The sequence below is a fragment of the Siphateles boraxobius genome, unplaced genomic scaffold (assembly GCF_051911475.1).
Source record: "Siphateles boraxobius isolate OS27281-9 unplaced genomic scaffold, OSU_SipBor_1 48, whole genome shotgun sequence".
NCBI classification, from domain to species: Eukaryota; Metazoa; Chordata; class Actinopteri; order Cypriniformes; family Leuciscidae; genus Siphateles; species Siphateles boraxobius.
The window spans coordinates 7,233,067-7,256,105 of NW_027509119.1; the positions used below are offsets into that span (position 1 = coordinate 7,233,067).

Consider the following 23,039-nt stretch of genomic DNA (forward strand, 5'->3'; position numbering starts at 1 on the left):
GACCTCTCTCTCCTTTTCAAGCAGTGCCAGTGTCTTGTCAACCTCTCTTTGGAGTTCATCAATCTGCAGCACTTTCAGCCGATGCTCCTCTTCCTACACACACACACACACACACACACACACACACACACACACACACACACACACACACACACACACACACACACACACACACACACACACACACACACACACACACACACACGAAGAAAGACAACTGAAGGTGAGACGCACAGGGAGGAAAGACTTCGTTAAAAGTGTCAAGTGGATGCCTTTGCATAATGCATATCACACCTTTGAGATGATCCATTAGCAGGTTGTGGTGTTGGAGCCGCTAAATAAGCTGACTTGACTCCATAGAAAAAAGACACAATATCCTCCCTTCCTTTCTTTACGAGTGGACAGTGGATGAACAATCAAAGCCCGGTGGATTTAGATTAGCTCTAGTGATGAGGGGACCTTTAACCCCCGCCCCCCATCCGTTCCTTCTACCCAGACATTGATTTATAATTTTAATATCTCTAATTTCCACAGCAGCGGCGCTTTCAAAATGTCATTTTCCAATTTGTGTCAAACCGCGTGACCATTTTTCTTAATACGGCTTATGACAATCTCAGCGGCAGGGCGGATATGCAATTCAGATGGAGTGTCGTACAGGCACGGACGTAGCCGCCGCGGCCTGTTTGTGTGTTTATCATTATCAACGGCTCGACGTTTTGGGAGGGGGGCGCAGTCTAAGAAGCAGTCTGTTTACGACAGAGGAAAAATTGGGTTTGCTGAGCAAAATGGCTGCAGGGGACGAAAATAATATTCCGCCGTAAATCAGGTAATTACGTCTACAGTAATAAGAGTTACGACAGCAGTAATGATAATCCATTAAAATATGCATCAACAGAGCCGGGAATGGAATGTGGGATGGGCTGGTGGTCGTTATATGAATATTTATGATAATTAAAACAAGGCTTCCCCCTTTTGAGCAGCACGAATCCCACGTTTCTCCAGTTATTAACATTGTAAATCTAGAAACTTTTTTTATATTTTCATTTTTTTAAACGTACATTTATAACACACTTTCTGCTATGTGAGTGTTTCTAAAACAACGGCTGAGAGAGTGACTGCAAATTTGACATCTTTCTCTCTTCTGACCACTACAATCAATCTCTCAAGACATTTTTTTTCTAAAGTCATAAAAAATGCTACTGTGGATTTTTAATTTTTCATCATTTTACTATTGGAGTAAATGGGAATGCAATGATATTTGCAGCACTGCCCACTAAATCAAGTAGTTATGCTATATATACCTGTTATTAACCATTATAGTATATATATATATACCCCAGTGTTAGCTTGGAATGCCTGAGTTTAATGAAAACCACAAAAACATTCTATTTAGTAAAAGCAGCTTTCAAAACATCTCCTCTCTCCCCTCCATTCAAATATTTTACAGTTGGTTATTGATGACTTCAGCTCGGTCAGCAACAAACAGTAGAGGAGGGACCATAGACTGAAAAAAAAACATATGGACGTGGTGTCCGTGACGTCACACGTAGGTTTTCGAAAAACATTTTTGTAGCCTGGAGCCGGCCGCCGGCATGTTGGCAGCGCATCACTCCAAGATAACAAGGGCAAAGAGGCAGGACGTGGGTGGAGCTGAGGTGCCTGTTTGCCAGCAGACAAACGGCTAGTAGTGAGAGCAGCGGCAATCCACCTGTCACTCAAGTGGCCACGCCCTTAATTATGCAGACCTTTAAGGCTTAATATAATTTAAACGGATGAGTTATAAAAAAATGAACCCCCCTCACAGTTGTCATGAAGGGCAAAATTAGCTATATAGACAAAAACCACTATTTGTTCCAGGCTGTAAACATTTTTTTTCTGCTGTAAAGTTGGCCATATTAACATGGGGGGGTTGACTCACTTTTGGAGCCTGTCTCTAGCGGTCAGTCGATGGATTGCAGTTTAAGTCACTTGAAGTTGGCTTCAAGAGAGAGACCGGAAGGCTCGGGAGGGACCCAATAAAATCACAAGTGCCGCCCAGCTAGTGAACAGAACCAATCAGAGTAGAGGCTACTCCGAGAACAGTTGAAGAAGTAAAGTTACAGTGGAAGTGAGACTGACTGAAAATGTGGGGGGAAAATCTGGGTACCAGTAACGTGAGAAGGAGAGGTATGCAAGGAGATCAGTCTGTCAGTCTATTATCAAAAAGTTCTTTAACACGACAGATTAGCATGATGGGATGCATTTCGCTGCACAATTTACTTACGCGGGAATAGACACCTAATAATAATAATTTTTAATAAGAGCTGCTGCCTGCGCACTCCTGCCGTTACTGTACATATCATAACAGTATACCGGCGTGCATCATCCCTGTTTTTTTGTACTATTATGCAGTTTGTTGTTTTGTATAACATGCAGAAAAAAGGATATGCGTCAGAAGGATCGTTGCTCATGTGTCAAGAAAATGTGAATACAACTCACTGCTCTAGAAGTATACGTTTATTAGCTTTATTTAATAAACGAAAAGAAAATGAAGACAATGAGAAATTTAAGTGGTTTTATTTTGCATTTTACTGCATTCTTTTTCATTTCTGAATGTTTTCCTCGGCTGGTAGACAGAATTTACAAGCTACGGCACTGTTCACCAGTATAGAAGATCACCCTTAAGTTGAAGTTCAACTTATTGATGACTCAGATGGTTCTGAGAACACTTGAAATGTGAAAAAGTGTCCATTATATCTCAGGGTAATGGGAGGAAAGATTGGGCGTCAGTACCCTGATGGTGGCGCTGTGGAGCTCCTCTCTGACGCTGTTGAGCTGCTCCTGAAGAAAAGATTTCTCTTCTCTTTCTTTTCTCATCAGCTCCTCTCGTGCCCTTTGGAGCCCACATGATTCCTGGAGATAGACACACAAACATATTATGGGTCATTCAAATGTTAGCACAAAAAAACAGATCACATTCGCCCCTCATGGCAGTGCTCCACACACAGTAAAGACCCTCAGTAGTGCAGTTCACCTCTACTGACCTCTACCTTCAGCCTTCATGTGGCTATTGACCCACGCCGAGTCTTGCTTCTCGTAAGGAAAAAGTAAAAATAAAAGGAACAAGTTGTCGGAAATGAAATTTCAATTCATCCGGTCCCTTTATACACTGGTGCAAGAGCTGGCGAGGAGAGCAGGAGGATCAATAGTGTTTAGACAGCAGAGCAGATTTTCTAAGAGCCGAATCAATAGGAAGGAGAGAGGGAAAAATACCTTGGCTTTTCTTTGGGTGTTGCAGTAAATACGAACAAATCAGTGGCCTCAGGCTAAATGGATTGACCAGCCGTTTCCGACTCCTGTGCTGTAAATAAAGATCTATTGGGAAAGCTCTGCCCGGGTCCCTGAGAGGGGGGAGAGACGCCACCGTGGCGAAGCGGTCTCACACTCACCTGCACTTAACCTGGCAGAACACGCACATCTGAAACACGAAGGAAAGGATAGCCACATCCCTCTGGCTTATACATTTGTTCACTCAAAAATGAAAATTTGCTGTTGATTTACTCACCCTCAGGCCATCCAAAATGTAGGTGTCTTTTTTTCCTCAGTAGAAATGTAAAGAAGATTTTTAGCTGAAACCGTGGTCTTTGGTGATTTGTATAATGCAAGTCAACACTACCGACACTTTCAGAGTCAAAAAACACATACAGGTAAAATAAAATCAACATCCGTGGCTCCTGATGATACATTGAGGTCTTATGAAGTGAAACGATCAGTCTGTGCAAGAAACTGAACATTATTTACAACATTATTAGGCTACCTGTAATAAAGCCTCGGCAAACGGTCTTTGAGCGCGTTCACAAGCGCGAGCTTCCTGTCACATATTGACGTTTGCAGTAGCAAACTCACACGTGAGCTGACACTCTTTATACAACAGAGAGGAAAGAAAGCCTGTGTTGTATATTGTTCATCAAAATTGTACTTTGGACTTTTCACAGATTTCCAACATTTGAGCTCCTGCGTATACGTCATTATGCGACAGGAAGCTTGCGCTCCAGAAGTCACCTACATCTTGGATGGCCTGAGGGTGAGTAAATTAACAGCAAATTTTCATTTTGGGGTGAACAATCCCTTTAATCATGCGCTGTGGTGATTCTAACGAAACACTTACTGGGTGTTTCTCTAATGTTTGCCACCTTGATTAAAACTAACATATTCACTTTTTCTCTTTTTTTTTCCATATGAAGATCACATCAAAATGGTTTTGGACGCATTTTATCATGCCTTTAACATTTATTCTTTATATTTTTTCAAAGGCCTTGACCGTATAGATTTACTCTACCCTTGGCCCAGATCTAGACTAGGCTATTCATCTTAAACTATGGAGTTAGTTAGCTATTGAAAGTGAGGAAAGAAATGTGGGCATATTTGATAAAACACCCTCTTACATACAGTGTGGTCAACAAGTGTGACATCTCTAGTGAAAATGCTATTTAAATTGGTTCATTAATATATTGGAGAAAAGTTGAAAAATCTCCATGAATTTCATAATGCATTTTTAATTCAAATCTATTAATTTCATAATGTACACTTGTTTAAACCTTACAGTTCTAAATTACATTCTGAATCCCAGAATTACAGTGTGGACTCAGACTTTCGGATGCCACTGTAAATTTGTTTTACATTTCCACACAGCACCTCAGAATGATAGTTCTCTCTCCATTTACAGCTGTTGCCATGAGGAGAGGAACCTTAATGAAGAGGTTGAACTTGGCCACCTCAGTGACTTTGGTCTAATTACTGACGAACACCACGGGCTAGCGAAGGCAAACTGTGCAGAAGTTCATGATATACGAGCGTGCTCCGCACTCCTCAGCCAAAACAAAAACAGATCACAAAAGCCAAAGCAATAAAAGTACCGTCTCGCTCCGAAAGAAAACATTAATCAATAAAATGGAGAGAAATGTGGAAATAAAAGTATGAACTGTGCTATTGACCCTCCCAGCAGGACTGAGGTTGGACTCACTGACTTGCCCATGTTTGGTCAGGTTACGGATTAAGATGAGGTCGTCTTATGTGTCATGATCAGACTGTTCCACAAAGAGAATGAGTGAGAATGTCTGAAACATGAAATTAAATCAAATTAGTGTTACATGGATTAAGATGAGGTATTCTTCTACAGTGTCATGTTCAGCCAATTCCACAAAGAGAATGAGTGAGAATGTCTGAAACATTCTGAAACATCAAAACAAAAAATAAAAGCATGTTTGTGCACTGTTGGAGCCACTTTAATGAATTTAACTCTGTGGCGGCTGAGAAACCGCTCAGTGAAATGGGTTGATGCCACAATATGGCAATGTCCTATTTGCCAAGTTCGAGGGTCCTTAACAAATACTCCTACAGTCAAAAGTGCTCAAAATTTGGCTTTTGGTAGAGCAGTATTTGTAATTTCATGGCTTTATGTCCGCTATAACAGATTTAACAATGTGGCGGCAAAGAAACCCTGCATTGCATACTGGGCTTATTCCGCAACAATGCTGTGTGCAATGTCCTATTTGCCAAGTTCAAGTGGCCATAAACAAAGACTGATACAGTAAAAAGTGCTAAAAAATGTGGCTTTTGGTAAAGCAGTACTTCTAATTTCAAGGCCTTATGTCCGCTCTGACAAATTTAAATTTAACTCTTTGGTGGCAGAGAAACCGCGCTGCAAAGTGGGCTTACAGGGCAATACGGCTGTGTGCATTGTCCAATTTGCCAACTTCAAGTGGCCCAAAAAAAAAAAAAAAAAAAGCCTGATACAGTAAAAAGTGCTCAAAATTTGGCTTTTGGTAGAGCATTACTTCTAATTTCATGGCCTTTTGTCCGCTATAACTCTGTGGCCGAGAAACCGCACAGCGCTAATCGGCTGACGGCGCAATACGGCCTTCTACATTGTCCTATTCGCAAAATTCAAGGGGCCAAAAAAACAAAAAGATTGATACAATAAAAAGTGCACACAATGTGGCTATTGGTAAAGCAGAACTTCTAATTTCACGGCCTTATGTGGCGCAATATGTGGCTCAGTGTGCATTGTCCTACAGCGTTATTTCAATGGTTCATATAAAAAGACTGGTACAGAAAAAATTCCCAAAATTTGGATTTTGTAAGAGCAGTTCGTCCAGTACGAGGCTGAATCCAGCTATTTATTTGTTTGTTACTTATTGATGCGTGAACTGTCTATGGCGCTGCTCGAAATAAGCACAGTTGGGATTGAATGCAGAAATTACAGGTGATGAAAGCACATGTAAGGACGCATTAAATCTGACAGGCTTAATAAAGGGTGTATTGATCTTGTAAAATGCTAATTTTTAGAACATTTTAATGAACCAATATTTTTAATTGGCTGATGGGACAATACAAATATACTGCCGTAACGAAATCCAAATTTCTCGTTTTTTGCAAAGGTCCCTTAGAGGCTCTGTAGCACGACAGTGTTAGTGAACAATTTAAATATGGAGAGTGTGATTTTTGTGTGTGTGTGACGGAGAGTGCAGAAAAAACACCAACATTATGAAATTCGGCTGTGTGTCATTCTATAGCACCAAGTACAAAGTTGAAGAATTCAACTTTCCCGGGCTGAAATGAATGCGGAACATGGTAAGACTTTTGTGTGTGTTAATGAACAGAATGCAGGAAGAGGCTTTGCGTGTAAGCATAAGGTCTTTTTTGACTTTGTGAAGTGTCATTTGGTTTAGGACGCGTTTGCATATTCACTGCTGATATATTCTGCTGCAAAGGTCACTGTAGATTGGGCTGTGACTGCGGCTGCTGGAGGAGCAGAGGGACATCACAGTTCAGCTAAATGTCCTCTCAAGAACATTACCTTAATGATGCCATTCCTCACACACTAGCAGAGGGAAAGAGAAAGAAATGAGTCAAAAAGGACATTCTTTGACCCAGATTCCTTGATTGGAGAGAGGTGTTTAAAAGCACAATTTCAAAGTCTAGCTTAACAAACTTGGAAAGTTGAAAGTAGGTGTTTTACTTTTTGTGTTAAAAAAAAAAAGAAAGAAAGAAAGAAGAAGACAAGTTTGAACTATAACTCATTTGGACAAAAAACACATTCAATGTTCACTGCGGGTACATATTCAGGATATATATTAGTTTAGTAACGGCTTCATTAGATGTTTGTTAGTGTTGCTTGCTAAACCAAACCACTATTACACGGCTCTCTGTAATATTTCATTCTGATTTGTCGATCCTGGAAATCTGTGGTTTTACTATATATTTTGTGATTGTATATTTGACCGCTGCTCATGTCAACCAGCTTCCTACATGCATACATAATAAAAAATGAATTGTAATAGATTTTAACTTTCCTATACCATTTGTGCTATGGACTTTAATGATATTCAGGGTTATTATCAATAAAACAAAAACATTACAGAAGATTATCATTACTTGAAATGAAATAAACATTAATTGAAATAAAAACTCTCATTTTCATTTGGTTCAAATTGAAGTAATAAAACATCTAAATCTAAATAAACAAAACATATATAGACATAAAAAATACTAATACAAATGACGATATAATATAATTACTCTTATATAAACTATTATTTATAGTATTTATGAGTATATTTATTTAGCTTTTTACATTTTTAGTTTTCATTTTAGTGTGCTTCATTTTAATTATTTTTGTATTTTTCAACTTAGTTTTTATTTATTTTTAGTCTTTGTCATTTTACTTCAACTTACACATTTATTTCAGTTTATTTATTTATTTTTTTGTAATGTTTTAAGATGAGATTTTATTTCAGACTGATTTCAAAATGATTTGAAATGAATAGTTTTAATTAACAATAAAAACTCTGTTTTCTTTTGAAAGTGATCTTTTCCAAATTAAAAAAGAAATAAAATTGTGAATAACATGATCTGTGCTCTTTGCTTTGGTAACCCTCTTCTGAAACATCATGTGCACTTTACTCTCACTTTCGGGTGCGATAAAATCATAAAAGGTAATGCTTGACAGATTTGTATGGTCTATCAGACACATTTGAAACACATTGGAGACAATGATTTGATCTAAACAGTCGTCACTGTGAGGTCCGCCTGCAGATGTTTCTTGGGTCTGTACAGTAGCTTGTGTCCAGAGGCACTGCAGCTGCCCCGGGCCATTCTCTAAGTGGTCTTTACTTTGAAAACACACGTGGTCTCCGGGGGCCAGGATGAGTGGCTCTCCCAGCCCCACACAACACTTTGAATAATAAATCCATACATCATAAGGACATGTCAGAGCTTGATTCACGGCAGTAAAGCGCTGAGGTATTAGCTTTAATAACACAGGCTTGAGTCAGGCACTTGCTCTTTCCTGACAAATACGGGCAAATCAATTAATTCCACTGACATTCCCGCCGAAAGCACACAATATAAATTCCACGCGGCCGAGACTTTCGTGTTTTTGTTTTCGGAATAAGGGGCAAATGTGTGAGTCATTTCTTACTTTTACGCCCTAATTTATAAAATTCCACCACCTACCACATTTGTTTTTGTTGAGAACTTTCTCGTAAAAGGTTACAGGATCTGGAGCGCAGGAAGTAGCTCCAGTTGAAGCTCTCTGTTATCAGAAGGCGTAAGGTGCTTTATTCTCTCGCTGTTGATATTCTCCACATAATGATGGATAGAAGCATCAGCCCGGCATATCAATCCCTGGAGAGATATGCAGCATTGCTTCGAGGGTAAAACATACCTCAGACTCTGAGCGCTAGTGCTAATGGTCGTAGTAAGGAATCATGGGAGTCTGGCTGAAAACACTGAAGGATGACCATTATAGTGACAGGAAAACAGAAAATCCCTCGAATCGTTTGAAATAGATTCAATGTTCTGACGTCACCAGCTCAGGTCATACACTACCATTCAAAAGACTGGTGTTGGTTTTGAAAGAAGCCCCTTGTGCTGCAAGGCTGCTTTTGTAACAAATAATACTAATATTGTGTAATATTATAAACATTTAAATGAAATGTTTCATGTTTTAATATATGTTCAAATGTAATTTATTCTTGTGATGGCAAAGCTGAATTTTTAGCATTATTACTTCAGTGACACATGATCCTCCAGAAATCATCCTAATATGCTGGTTTGCTTCTAAATTATTATTGGTACTATGCTCAATTATTAATAATGGTTATTTATTATTATCAATGTTTAAAACACTTGTGCAGCTGAATATTTTATTGTAAACCATGATACATTTTTTCAAGGTTCTTTGATTAATAGAAAGCTCAAAAGAACATCATTTATTCGTTGTTTATGATACTTTACAATAAATATCCATTTGTTAACATCAGTTTACCACAATAATTAACAGGAACAAACAATGAAAAATATTCTAACACAATTTATTAATCTTTGTTCATGTTAATTTCATAGGTAAAAAGTAATTAATTGCAGAATTTTCATTCTATTCCTATAATGCATTAACTAATGTCAACTAATGGAATGTTATTGGTGTCTAATTTATAGTCGTGCTGCAATTCACACAATGTGAAGCATTTGTCACTGTTACTGTGAATCATTATCATTTACTTCATTGTTATCACAGTAGGCTAGATTGTGTTTGCTTTAACCTGATGTTAACCTTTCCAAAACGTCAGTGGTGTTGATCTATCTGGATGAGCCGAATGCGGTCTCTTCTGTTCATCTGATCAGTCATCTACACCAGCTAGTGACCATAAATGTCAAGCTTGGACCACCATGTAAAACCATTAACCATCTGTATTTGTTTTCCAGCATTGAATTTTGAATTCCACCCTTTGAATTGTGCCTCTCCATCCGCTGTCCACTAATGCACAGTTCATAAATATTGTCTTATCACTTTCGTTATCATCATCATTTTTTCCCAATACTCTCAGAGACAGGGAAATTCTGAGGCAATTACCGAAGTGACAAGTGAAATGGGAACAAGAAGCACTAGGAAGAGACGGTTGCCATGGAAACCATGCAAGGAGATCAGATTACATGCGCAGTGGTCAGGTGAACCTCCAGCCTTACTGCATACAGAGGCCTGGCAGCACACGACACACCAAAGGGCACTTAACCTCAATCACTGCGCACAATCCTCAGCCAATCAGGCTGGATGTAATTGCTATTTTTGTCCAAAGGTCATCTGGAGCTGTGAAACACACAGTACACTTACCACCCAAAGCCAGGAACAAAACTGATGGCATTTGCAAGGAGGAAGCTACAAGCATAATATCTTGCAAAATAAGGGGTGTTTCCTCCGAGGATGAGAAAGGGGTGTCTCCTCAGGCGCGCCCCCTTTAGTTACTGTTGCTATGTCCGAAAAGCCATGCCACTCTCAAGCCACACAACATGTTCTCATGCAGTGAAAAATACATTACGGAGCAGAGAGGACACTGACAACCCGCTGACAGACAGGACAGACCAGGTTACTTTTATTTGAAACAAAGTCTCAACTTTCAAATTTGGTCCTTTTTTAAAGAAATGTAAACAATAAATACCGTTTTGAGGCTCTTTAATGTGTCGTGACAGATCGCTGTAGCACCTCAGTTAAAGCTGCTCATGAACCAATCATCTCTTTCTTCTAGCTAATTGGAAAGACATCAGTACACACCGTTATTTAAGTTCAAATCCACTGACGTGAATCTACTAACTCTCCTGATTGCTTTGTCGGTCAAAATGGCGGATTATGATTGGTCAGATCGCCTGTCAATCAAACTCCATGCGAAGGGTGAACTGAGAATGAATAGAGAGCCTAAGTCCCTCCCCTCTGCTTCCGGCTCATGGGACCTTATTTCGGAAAAAATATGCATGGTAGTCAATGGCGAGAGACAACTTATATTTTATTCCGTCTGATCTGTGCCCTGAATTACACATATGATGTTTGACAATTTAAAAGATAATTATGACAGTCAAGAAAGTCACAGTTTGTCATAAAACAGAAGATTAACATTTAGTTTTATGTGGAAATCGCTCAATGAACTGCATCCCTCGTCTCACATTATGTACGTCACCAAGTTCATATGTGTGCAGTCTGTCCCAAAACACACAGGCATGACGGCGTAACGTTACGATTATAACGTTAGACTATAGAAAAAATGAAAGACGTTAGTTTCAGTAAAGTTAGATTCAGTCATTGAGAGAAAAGGTATGACATCACATGTGCACCTTTTGGGTTTGTAGTCTTTGTAATTACGCATTTTCACAGTCTTATACCTCAACAGTTTTACATCAAACTGCGACCCTAACCCTTTCTTGACTTTAAAATGTATTTTAAATTGACAAACATCATATGTGTAATTCAGGGCACAATTCAAACGGGATCCAAATATTTGTTGTCTCTCGCCATTGACTACCATACAATATTTCTCCGAAATAAGGTCCCATGGTGGTCCACCGGAAGGGGAGGAACTTAGGCTCTCTATAGGAGAAAATCACTTGAGAGGAGGCAATGCCTCCGTCATGCTATGATTGGATATGATTGCTTAACGTGATAAATCCTGCCTCTTGATTACGTGTGCGTTCTCGAATCGGCCTGAAAAGGATAGTTCACCCAAAAATAATTCTAGGGTGTATATTAGGCTACTTTATTCTTTCAGCCAAACACAATCAGAGTTATATTAAAAAATACCCTGGCTCTTCCAAGCTTTATAATGCGAGCGAGTAGAACCTCAAGTTTCAAAGTTTCAAAAAGCACATCCATCCATCATAAGTGATATTTGTATTAGTAAATCTTGAAGTTTGATGGTTGAACGTCTCTTTTACCCAGCAGAGAGGAAAATCTTCCCATTTACATTATCTACACATTTACATGCTTCATTCCAGCCCTGATGTTATTTAATCAAGATTTAATTTCATTTAATCTAGAGCAATCTCCATTTAATCAAGCACAGCTAAATGTGAGACGCATGTGCTAATCAGGCAGAAGAGCGAGCGGTTAGAGTTCAGGCATTCATTAGCACCGCTATTAACACGTCACCTCAGAGTGTTTTGCAAACATCATCGCGATTGTCTATTCACCGTGAAACGTTTGTATACGTGCATTTCAATAAGACACCTTAAAAACCCTCGTATCTTATTTACAAGCCTCCTGCTATCATTCTGTTTCATTTTAAAAACCTGTTTTGACTAGAATGTGTGACAAACACCTTAAAGGTGACAGCAAAGACATTAAACCCCCAGGACGAGCGTCTCCGCGCCACTGGCAAATTACCGCTGATTAGCATTGATTTGAAAACAAAAACCACAGAGTGACACAAATCAAAAGTGCAGTCAATGTTGATGCATAAGTGATATGGCAAATCTCAAAATAGCTCAATAAATATGTCGGAAAATTACGAACGGAGGGCGAGAGAGGGGAAAAAATCAGAGTGAAGCAATTACAGATCTAATCAGAGCTTTCTGCATGAAGGTACGGCTCTCCTATCTCCCTCCCATTTGCATCATAACACACCGTGCAATATTAATTTCCGAGTTTACTGCTTATTGGAAGTGCAAAGTATGAAAAGCCATTAAGGCTGCAAATGGGAAAGCAATTTGCTGTCACACGGATTCGGCTCTATTCGGCTCTTGTTAACCATTTGGAATTAGAGTCATTTGGCGAGAGGCATTCTACAGCAGTCCACTAAAATAAGTAATTATGCTTGCCTTCTCTCTCCCTCCATCTCCCCGCCTCTCGTTCTTTCATTTGCGTGGGCGAGGAAAGCGGGATGAGTGGATGAGGTTGAAGGGCGTTAGGGGTGAGTAAGTGGATGCAGAGGCAATTAAAGTTGGTAGCTATCTGTTTGGCTAATGCAGGCACACACACACACACACACACACACACTGTATAATGCTCGTACACTGCCTAAGGGCCAGGAGGAAAGAAGGAGAACAGATGCTGGGCGGCCATCTCCTTTTACTGCCAGTGTAACTCTTAATCTAATCTCACGCGCTCCAGAACGGCGTGCCTCATTTCAGCCCTCTGTGTTTCACGCGCCAAATCACGACTGCGTGCGTTCTTATTGCGAAGCGCCTTGAAGGTAAAAATCACTCGTAATGATTCACGCTGGGACTTGGAGAACCTCTTCAGCTACAAATGATTTTCGTCTTACAAACATCTCATCAACAGTCAAGCTTTCCCTGCTGAAAAGATCAGCTTAGACGGCATGCATTTTGACAACTGTAATTTCACCAAGTAGGACGTGATCAACATCTTTTGTTGGTCCAAGAGCAACATTCATGTCTAAGAAAAATAGACCTAAACACTAAATACCCCTATTACTAGGTAAACCCTAGCAACCTTTAAGAACAACTTAGCAACCATATAGTGACGTCCTGGCAACAATCAGCAACAAAGAATAGGAATCGTAAGTCTGCATTCACTGCAGATTGAGCCACTCTGAATAATGAGCTGAATTATTAAACTGAATTTTGAGCTGCTTGCGTGTAAAAGTTCATAGTGTCACGCTTCACTCAGAAAAGCAAAGTATATAATCATTTAATTAAACGGGCTATATGTAAGAATTGTCATGTATTAATAGCTTTTTTAATTGCCAATATGTGAATAGCTTGTAATGAAACTTAAAATATGAGTGCGAGCACAAGCTGGCTGCAGTTCACCTAGCGGCCACTGGTGTCACTGATAACAAGGGTTTCTGAATTCTACAGGTCTATACAGCCACTTTAAATAAGCCTTTGCGATTTGATAATCTTAAAATGCTTAAAATGGAGAGGTTTTTCCCTTTGAGTTTTCCGCATACAGACGACACCATTGTCAAAACAATCCCCATTCACACGAATCCGCGAAAACGAATAAAACGCTGTATTCTGCTCCCAGGCCATTAGATGGCGATTAAACACTATAGACTGAACACATAATAGGCATGTGCACGACGTCATCGTCTTCAGAGATTTGCGTTTTTGTTGTTTACACAGAGAGCGTTTTCTGAAACCCGTTTTCAAAAGTTTGCGTTTTCAGGCACCCAAAACGCCGTCATGTAAACAAACTGCCAAAATGAATAAAACGTTCTACGTTTTTAGTTGAAACAGCCCCTAAGAAATATCAACATTTTGGATTTATTTTTTGATTAATCATGCAGCTCTAACAAAGTAATGAATTGCAGTTCAGTGAGTGCAGACTAACTCAGAAACTGATTCATAAGTGTTTCTTATTCACTAAAAAGACAAATCTCGAGAATCAGAAATAACTGGTCATGCTGTATGACTCACTAACAAGAACCAGCTCATGAGAGTTTTGCTCTACACTGAATACCAACGTAGGGAACACTTTCAGAGTGTTTTAGTACATTCTATACATTGTCGGAAGAACGAATGTTCAAGAACAACTCACAGAACCAAAGGTCATGAAATTCCTTCGGTTGCAGTATTGATATAACAATGGAATTTGTGTTGCTGTTAAGCTAGTTTAGATGGCAAGTGGGAAAACAAGTATCCAATGCCAGAGAAAGAAACATAGGAAACATTCCCAAACCTTTCCTTTCAAGCTACACGTTCGAACCTGTTCAGACGAGCCCTTGTGCCGCCCAGCAAGACTCTGTTTCAACCACAACCCCATGCGGCTGCATTCAGTCCCACTCCATCTTGCAGAGACAGAGAGAGAGAGAGAGAGAGACAGAGAGAGAGAGAGAGAGAGAGAGAGAGAGAGAGAGAGAGAGAGAGAGAGAAAAAATAAATTTATGAAGCCCCTGGTCCTCAGGTCTGTAGAGGTGTTTTATGGTCGGACCTGCAGGACCTATTAAGGCAGTGCGGATCTCTCCTATCCGAGCGCGGGTATCGATCGACAGCAGCACCAGGCCCGGGCCTGCCAGCCTAGTTAAAGCCCTTCGTATATGTGTGTGTGTGTGTGTGTGTGTGTGTGTGCGACAGTACGCAGTAGGAAATGAAAATGGGGTCTTGGTGTGTAATGATCTGTGTGTGAATAAAATGAGCAGACTGGAGAGACAAAAAGGAAGATAAATTAAATTATCCCTCTGTTCCTGCAGGAGCTGCACTGCAACCGCCCAAGCTTAGCTGCTTCACCGAGGATATGTTTGGGGATAGGAAATGAAAGGAAGGCAGATGGGGAGAAAATGGTAAGGATGTGAGAAAGGAGTTGAGGAGCCGTGTTGAGAAAGACACACTTATCGGTAAGCTTTGTTACCAAACCTAGTGAGTTGACATAGGCAGCTTCCCTCTAAGGCAGCATAACCTAGTTCAAATGAAACTTTATAAGTGACTGATGTGGAATGAATATGCATCAACGCCACACATTGTACACAAAGTGCATGGGAGACTCAAACGAAACAGGATAGGTTTTGGAACAGCGCAATACACTTGTATCCCATTTACTTTATAGAGGGGACACATCTGCACGCATCTAAAAGATCAACATGAGCACGAGAAAATGGCATGTCTACATCAACATCTTTAAAAATATCTGCATACACAATAGAGTTGCCATGACATCTTAATCATATTTATGATACTACACCAGCTAGCATGTCATAATTCCAAAGTTTCATTTAATTCCATCAGGAGCTGAATGATGGCTAGTTGGCAAAAAGCTGCAGTCTTTTAATATTGCTGTTTATTATCACAAACAGCAGTAGTCTATAGTACCACAGTAGTTATGTTGCCTTCATTATTGCACGTTATATCTACCATATGGAAACTTTGAATTCTTAATAATATTCGAGTTGATGAGTTGGAAGCGAGTCAAGAGTGGCGGGTATTATAGATACCGCCACTCATAATACTCAAGAAATTATTATAGATGGCGGGAGGCATATATACAGCAGGGGCATAAAAGAAGATATTTTGAGAAATTTCTCAGTGTTTTTTTTGTACATACAATGGAAGTAAATGAACACCAAACTGTTTGGTTATCTTCAAAATATCTTCTTTTGTGTTTATCACAAAAGAAAGTAATTCAGGTTTGGAATGACATGAGGGTGAGTATGATGACAGAATTTTGAGGTTTTGTATATGACAGAACAAAGTTTATTTAAAGAAAATTACTCAGTTTTTGTGTTTTTTTATTTTTATTTGTTGGGTTATCATGTAATAGTAATGCAGGTATATTCAGTATTTATCTTCCAATGTGCAACTTTGACCACTTCTTTTAATTGCCACGTTGACAGTTATTTGTCAATGCCAATAATCTCTAAATTACCACATATCAGCTGATATATTAGCCTGTCACATACCATTGCACCATGTTATGGTAATACCATGGTATTTGGATATGCATCATTGCATTCGTTGAAGTACCTTGGACTACTATGTAATGCATTGGTATAAATATGGTAATAAAAGGACATAAATCAAAGTTCCCACTACCGTCTGATACTATCACTGTACCATAGTACCACCATTTTTTGAATTGGTATTGTGGATATACTACAACACTTTACACTGAGCCTCAGAACCTACAGCAGCTGGAACAAAGCAAATACATGCATGTGAAGAGAGAGAGAGAGAGAGAGAGAGAGAGAGAGAGAGAGAGAGAGAGAGAGAGAGAGAGAGGGCTAGTAGTGAAGGGGGCTGGGGGTCTTATAGTGGTCCTATAGGTCCAGACCCCCCTGAACCTCACCCCCACCCCCAGCTCCTCTCCCTCCACCTGCTCTCATTAATGCACACCTCGCACATCATTAAGACGTTTGCTGTAGAATTAATAGAAAGACAGATTAAAAATAAATTAAGAAAAATGCGTTGGAGAATGCCTGCACGCACTTCATAAATCACCCGGGCAAAGGCAGGCGCTGGCTCCCTATAATTAACTGCAGACTATTTATTTTATCCTGACGGTATAAATTAGAATTCAGACACACAGATTATATTAGGGGTGTCTGTCATGCGGAACTGCAGCGAGATGTGCGGAATATTTTAAGGATACAAAGAGGAGAGTGGAGAAGAGGAATGAGAAAGAAAAAAGGGGGATGGGAAAAAATTTCCTCTGCACTCTGCAAAGAAACATATTTTTAGTTTTACAAAAAGATACTACCAAAATAATTGCATTATATATATATATCTATATATCTATATATCTATATATCTATATATATATATATATATGTGCTGAATCACAGACCTCTGACTTTTCAACCGATAACTGCCAGGTCAACTGCGTTTAACCCTTAAGGTGTGGTCACATTTAACTTTGCTCAGCGAATTTTCACTGGCGAAATCCAGTCATTCCGATAGGAATCAGGAGTTTTGCATAAGGGCAAAAAGTTCCCCAAGCAGATATTGCTCATGTTCACCGGGCTGATAAACAGAAAGCTGCTTGGTTTGAAAGTGCTTAAAACCATTGACAATAGAAATTTTATTGCATGTTATATAAATAAAAGCGTAGAGCTTCTGTTGTCGTACGTCACACGCATCACCCACATGACCAGCGTGGGCCAATAGTGAGCCTACGTGTGACGTAGCACTACGCTATTACACTAAGTTAACTGACTAGAGGCCAACAGAGAAGGAAATGTATAGTTGAAATAAAATCGTTATTTTTGTTTCTTTTTGCGCACAAAAAGTATTCTCGTCGCTTGATAAACTTAAGATTGAGCCACTGTAGTCACTTGGACTATTTTAACGATGTCTTTAATAACTTTTCGAGGCCGGCAAGTTTCAATCCTTTGAAGCCTATGGAGGAGTATGGAGGAGTGATCCAGCTCTCAGATTTCATCAAAAATATCTTAATTTGTGTTCCGAAGATGAACGAAGGTCTTACGGGGTTGGAACAACATGAGGGTGAGTAAATACTGACAGAGTTTTCATTTTTGGGTGAACTATCCCTTTAAGGTATACTTAGGGAAATGACCGTTAAGGGGTTTTATGCAACACTTAATGCTTTTTAAGGGATTACTTAAGTGAAAAACAGCATTTAAGGGAAATTCTAAGTGTTTATGACGTTTCACTTAAAGAAACCATTAAGTAACACTTAAGGTTTTTTTTCTGCAACACCCTTAGGTTTAAGGGAAACATAAGGGCGAACTTAAGGGAAAATTACACTTAAGGTGCTTTATGCAACCGGGCACAGATTTACTAAATAGGGCAAATTAGAGCGCAATCCCATAAAAGCGCCGATGAGAGTGGAAAGTTCTGTGCGTGATCTTCTGTCGACACGCACATTAATGAACAGAGGCAGTCGGAACATTTTCATAATGACCAATCTACCAAGAGCAGTGCAAATTAGCATCTGGTTTAAGACATGCTTTTTTGGGCGGTAAATAGTGTAGCAAATACCAGTAAACTGACTTCTGCAAACCTTAGTAAATCCCCTTGCATGTTTAATTTAAATACTCTCCTCCCATAAGTTTTGCGTGTGAAAGGGAAACTGCTACAAATGCATATGCAATAAGGTCAGCCGCAAAAATAACCCTGTCCACACCTTTTCAACTGTGATTTTTCACTGCGTGTCTTTAGTAAATCCTGACAGTAGCTTTTAAACGCCAAAAGAGGATTTGTGTTGGAGCAAGCTGTTAGTAAATTTGGCCCTAAATATGTTCTAATTGGCTATGATTTGCATTTCCGCTTCCAGAGAGGACAAACTTGCAGCTGGAAACCGATCCTGTTGCGTCTGGTTAGAGCATAACATGAGCGCCAACTTCCCGTTTTTGATGATTCTGAGCAGCACAGTCGATCAACAGGTCAGAGTCACATCCACTAGTACTGAAGCCGCGAATACCTTTGACAACCCGACCCATTTAAAGCCTCCCTCTCTGTTTATGATTGTTTGTGTGCCTCAAAGATACTTTCGTCCTCGTTCGCTGCCATAAACGTGCAAAGAGGAAAGGATCCTTCTCAGGAAGCAAGACACGTCCGCAGCGGTCTCTTCATGAAAGAGAAGTTAAAACATAGGCTCCTGTCCTCCTCGTTCACATTCCCCCGCTCTGCTGGTGCATTAAGTCTGTCCACTGAAGACAGGCATCTTAAAACAAACCCCACCGCTCTCATAATCAATGACAAAAACAGACACATCGGACCAAAGGCTTTTTACTCACACATTTTCTTCTAAGGACACAAAAAAGTATTTTTTTCTCCATCTTTCTCATTGGTCGAGGCCTTATGGAGAGGATAATGCATTTGGTCCCTGTCGCGTCACAGCCCTCACAAAGCTCAGCGGCAATTTCAGGCTTCCATCCCATTTTTGTATTTAGTCCCTTTAGTCCTGCACCGCAGAGACTTTGCTTTGCTTGATACGGGGTGTACAAATACACAAGCAAGCCAAAAACTGACAAAAACAGTCACAATGTAGTCATAAAAAGGATCGTACTGGGCAAAAAAAAAAAAAAACCAGTATGATCCGATACATAAAGCTCATTTCTCCAGACTCCAATGCAGATGGTTGTTCTCCTCTCCCACCTCAGTATATCAGTCTGGAGGAAATAAATACACACTTATTACATTCTACGTGCTGCATACATCCACCTCCATAATGTATTGCAATGTTCGGTGTGGTGCATGCTGGGGTGAAAAATGAGAATGCAGAGGCACTGCAAAAAAAAAAAAAAAAAGGATGTTTAGTGAGACTGAGCTTGGTGGCTACACACTACGGTAAAGCATTTGACTTAACTATGGTAATGAGGGACTATAGATGTGCATAAAAAAATAGCATTGGTTTTATTGGAGCAACCAGACGTGACTTCTTTTTCGGACCTATTGCTTAAAATGTCCTGGATTTGGGTTTGTTTAGATATTGACGTGCCTCTAGAATTCTCATTCATTCTATTTACACATATTTTGTATTGCTTTTACTGTTCTTTGTAGATCCCGCCTTCTCGCTAACCACAATTGGTCGATTAGGTACAATGCCTGACGCTAATGGTCAAACTACTTTTCAATCATTATATCTTCAGCAAATATGCCTATATTAAGATTATAGGTTTCACACTGTCGTGTCCCAAAATTTCTCCCATTCGCCAAAATGAAAATGCCTCACTCAAGCTGTGTGAAAAAATGCGAGATTAGAGAGTTCAGGTAGAGTATCGAATGGCTGTCTCCATACACTGCCCAAATGAATTGGTAAATTCATGAAAAAATTACACAAGAATTCCTGTGCTAGGAATTGGATGTTGGGCAAACCATTTAGAAGCACAAAACATTACCTAAGTTGGTGATCTAAATTACACACTAGTTAACATTAGTTAATTCAGTAAGTATGAACTAGCAATGAATAATTGTTTGGTAACACTTTACAATAAGGTTCATAAGGTAACATTAATGTATAAACTAACATAAACTAACCATGAGCAATACATTTGTTATTGTATTTGTTTATTTTTGTTAATGTTAGTTAATAAAAATAAAGCTGTTCATTGTTTGTTCATGTTAGTTCACAGTGCATTAACTAATGTTAACAAGATTTTTAAAAACTATTAGTAAATGTTGAAATGAACAAACAAAGTATAAGTGAAGTTCATTATTAGTTCATGCTAACTAACGTAGTAAGCTAATGTTAACTAATGAACCTTGTTGTAAAGTGTTATTATTTTCTATTTATACATTTATATCAAAAAAATTGGTGTTAATTTATGCATATACCAATACATTTTTAACAAGTTGCATATTTATGCAAATAGTATATGTATGCCTAGTTTAATGATTGCTAATGCATCAAATAACGTATTAACTAATGCTAACAATTTCAGTTTCCTCTTATTTGAAAAGCACAACATGGTCACCCAGTAGTTTTATTCATTTTCATATAGTCTGGGTAACTTTCACTGTGCTGCTGTACCATGAATAGTATAGTTGATAAAGAAACTGTGATTCTCAGAGTGCCAAGCTGTCCACAGCTGCAACCACGTAAGCTACATGGCTCACACGCAAGCCAATCACACATCTGTCATGCAACCGTCAAAACCCCCTGCACAGCGTCCCGACAGTTCTGCACGCAAACAGTAGGTGTCTCTCTTTCACTGTGCATGGCCCTCATCCACCGCCGGCCCCCTCCCCTGCCTCAAAAACCCCATCTCCACATAATATATACACCATCATTTGAAAATGGCAGCTTTTTGAAAATTCACCTTGATTATCAGACATTAAAAGTGACTTGAGCAGCGCTGAGTGTCTGGCTGGGGAGATGGTTGCAGACAGCCGAACAATGCGGCGGGAACGGCATTAACGCCTCGCTGGGCCATGCAGCCGCGCAGCCCTTTGTTCTCTCCCTCATCCAATTATTTTTAACGTGCGCCTCTTTCACAACAACAAGAGAGAATTTAATTTGAATGCACACTGTAAGAAAAGCCCCCCAAAATACATCTATTCTTAAAAGGAGGAGGAAAGAATACGGACAAGGGGTTAAGAATTAATCAGGGAGCGTGCATGAGGCTGTAAAGTGCAGGCATTGCCATGTCTGCAACTGTAACCCTTAGAAAAACAAAAATACTGGATAAAATGGGTTTTGAGAATAAAAAAATCAAAAAAAAAATCCAGGGACTCTTGCAGGAAGGTATGCACCCAAATATTTTTCTAATTGGACGAGCACTTTATCTTGCTGTCAGTGAGGTTATAAAAATGCGCACAGTTCCCAGAAGGAGAGAAGCAGCTCTATAGCCAGCCCATTATTACTGCACGCTAGTGTCTGATATATGCTCCTGCCTTAACCTTTCATCTGAGCCCAACATACACACACACACACACACACACACACACACAAGCCTGTGTTTTATGCAGAAATGCACTGAAATTCTGTGTTGTTGTGAACGTTACAGGGGATTGTGGTGATTATATACTGGAAGTGCTGCAAAAAGGCATTTAGTAAATCATACGTTACATTAATATACCATAGCCGTCTGGATGCGGTCACGTAGATGCACACACACACCTCAAAAACACGATTCAACCTGACAGAAAAAGCAAATTAGAATCCTGCGTGTTCTGCGCAAGGCTGTTGCCATCTAAGCTGCACTACGGCCAATTTTCTCAGCAGTATGAAATGATTGTTTTTTTCTTTCTTATCAGCGTCGAGGCAGCATCTACAGCAGTGAGAATTTAAAATGAAAAGCCCTTAGTTTTTGTCCCCAGGAACACAAAATAGACAAACATACGAATGTGCGCGCACACACACACACACACACACACACACACACACACACACACACACACACACACACACACACACACACACACACACACACACACACACACACACACACACACACACACACACACACACACAATTAGATCTTGAGTTCTAGGCTAGACAACTAACTGTTTGTGTGTAAGCCTCGCTCTGCGGCACAGCAAAAGCAATCCTCTGGAGATGCTGAAATTAAAGGGCAGAATCTAGCCTGTTTATGGTTGGCACTCCACTATCCTCTCAATCAAATGTTTTATTAGCAATCATTCGGCACTCTCCGAGCCCTAACACTCCTCCGCCGGAGGAAGGAGGGGTTTCAGGATGGTGACCCCCGCTCCCACAGCTGCCTACAGATGCTGGACTACACACAGCTGATTACTCCCACCTGGAGCCAGAGTCAACATTAACCTTCACGAGGGCTCAAGAGGCCTGCAGTCCCTACAGCTTCCCCAAGAGGACGGAGGGTTACGGAGACACAACCAGTGAGACGTAAAGAATAGAGAGAAGAATAAGAATTGGGTGGGGGGTGGCACGGCAGTTTGAACCATGGTTTAGCATTTAGTGCTATAGTGCTCATGTGGGACATGCAGGTTCAATTCTGGCAATACTTTTACCCAGAAGAATGCGATGTGAAATCTGCCACATTTAGAACATAGAACTTTTATTCTCTAATTGTGCTGCATCCCAATTCGCCAACATAAACTATGTAAAAAGTACATACCTCTGAGTGTGTAGGAGAAGAGTAGGTCCGTTTTTAAACATAGTACCACATCATTATTGTGTGCCTTATCGTACACCCGGCGCAATGCAGTGCCAGGCGCGACGCAAGTGTTTTTGGCTAGTTTCAGCCTGACTCAGTTATCATTTTCATGTCCTGTGCCACGTTGTTTAAATAGCAAATGCATTTGCGCCCATTTGTGCGCCCATGGGCGTGCTGGTCTGAAAACGAGGTGTGTTCGGTGCACTGTTGGCACGTTGCTATTTTGAGGCAACTGAAATA

General features: G+C 39.9%; 1 protein-coding gene across 7 annotated transcripts in view; it reads right to left on the reverse strand.

The window, feature by feature from the left end:
• pmfbp1 (polyamine modulated factor 1 binding protein 1) overlaps nt 1–23,039 on the reverse strand; it is a 261,062-nt gene that overhangs the window by 80,909 nt on the left and 157,114 nt on the right. For all 7 annotated transcript variants that reach the window (XM_077201843.1, XM_077201841.1, XM_077201840.1 and 4 more), the window contains 2 exons: nt 2,773–2,892; nt 4–93 (listed from right to left, as the gene is read on the reverse strand). In XM_077201843.1, the coding sequence (XP_077057958.1) occupies nt 4–93; nt 2,773–2,892 (210 nt within the window). The remainder of the gene's footprint in view (nt 1–3; nt 94–2,772; nt 2,893–23,039) is intronic.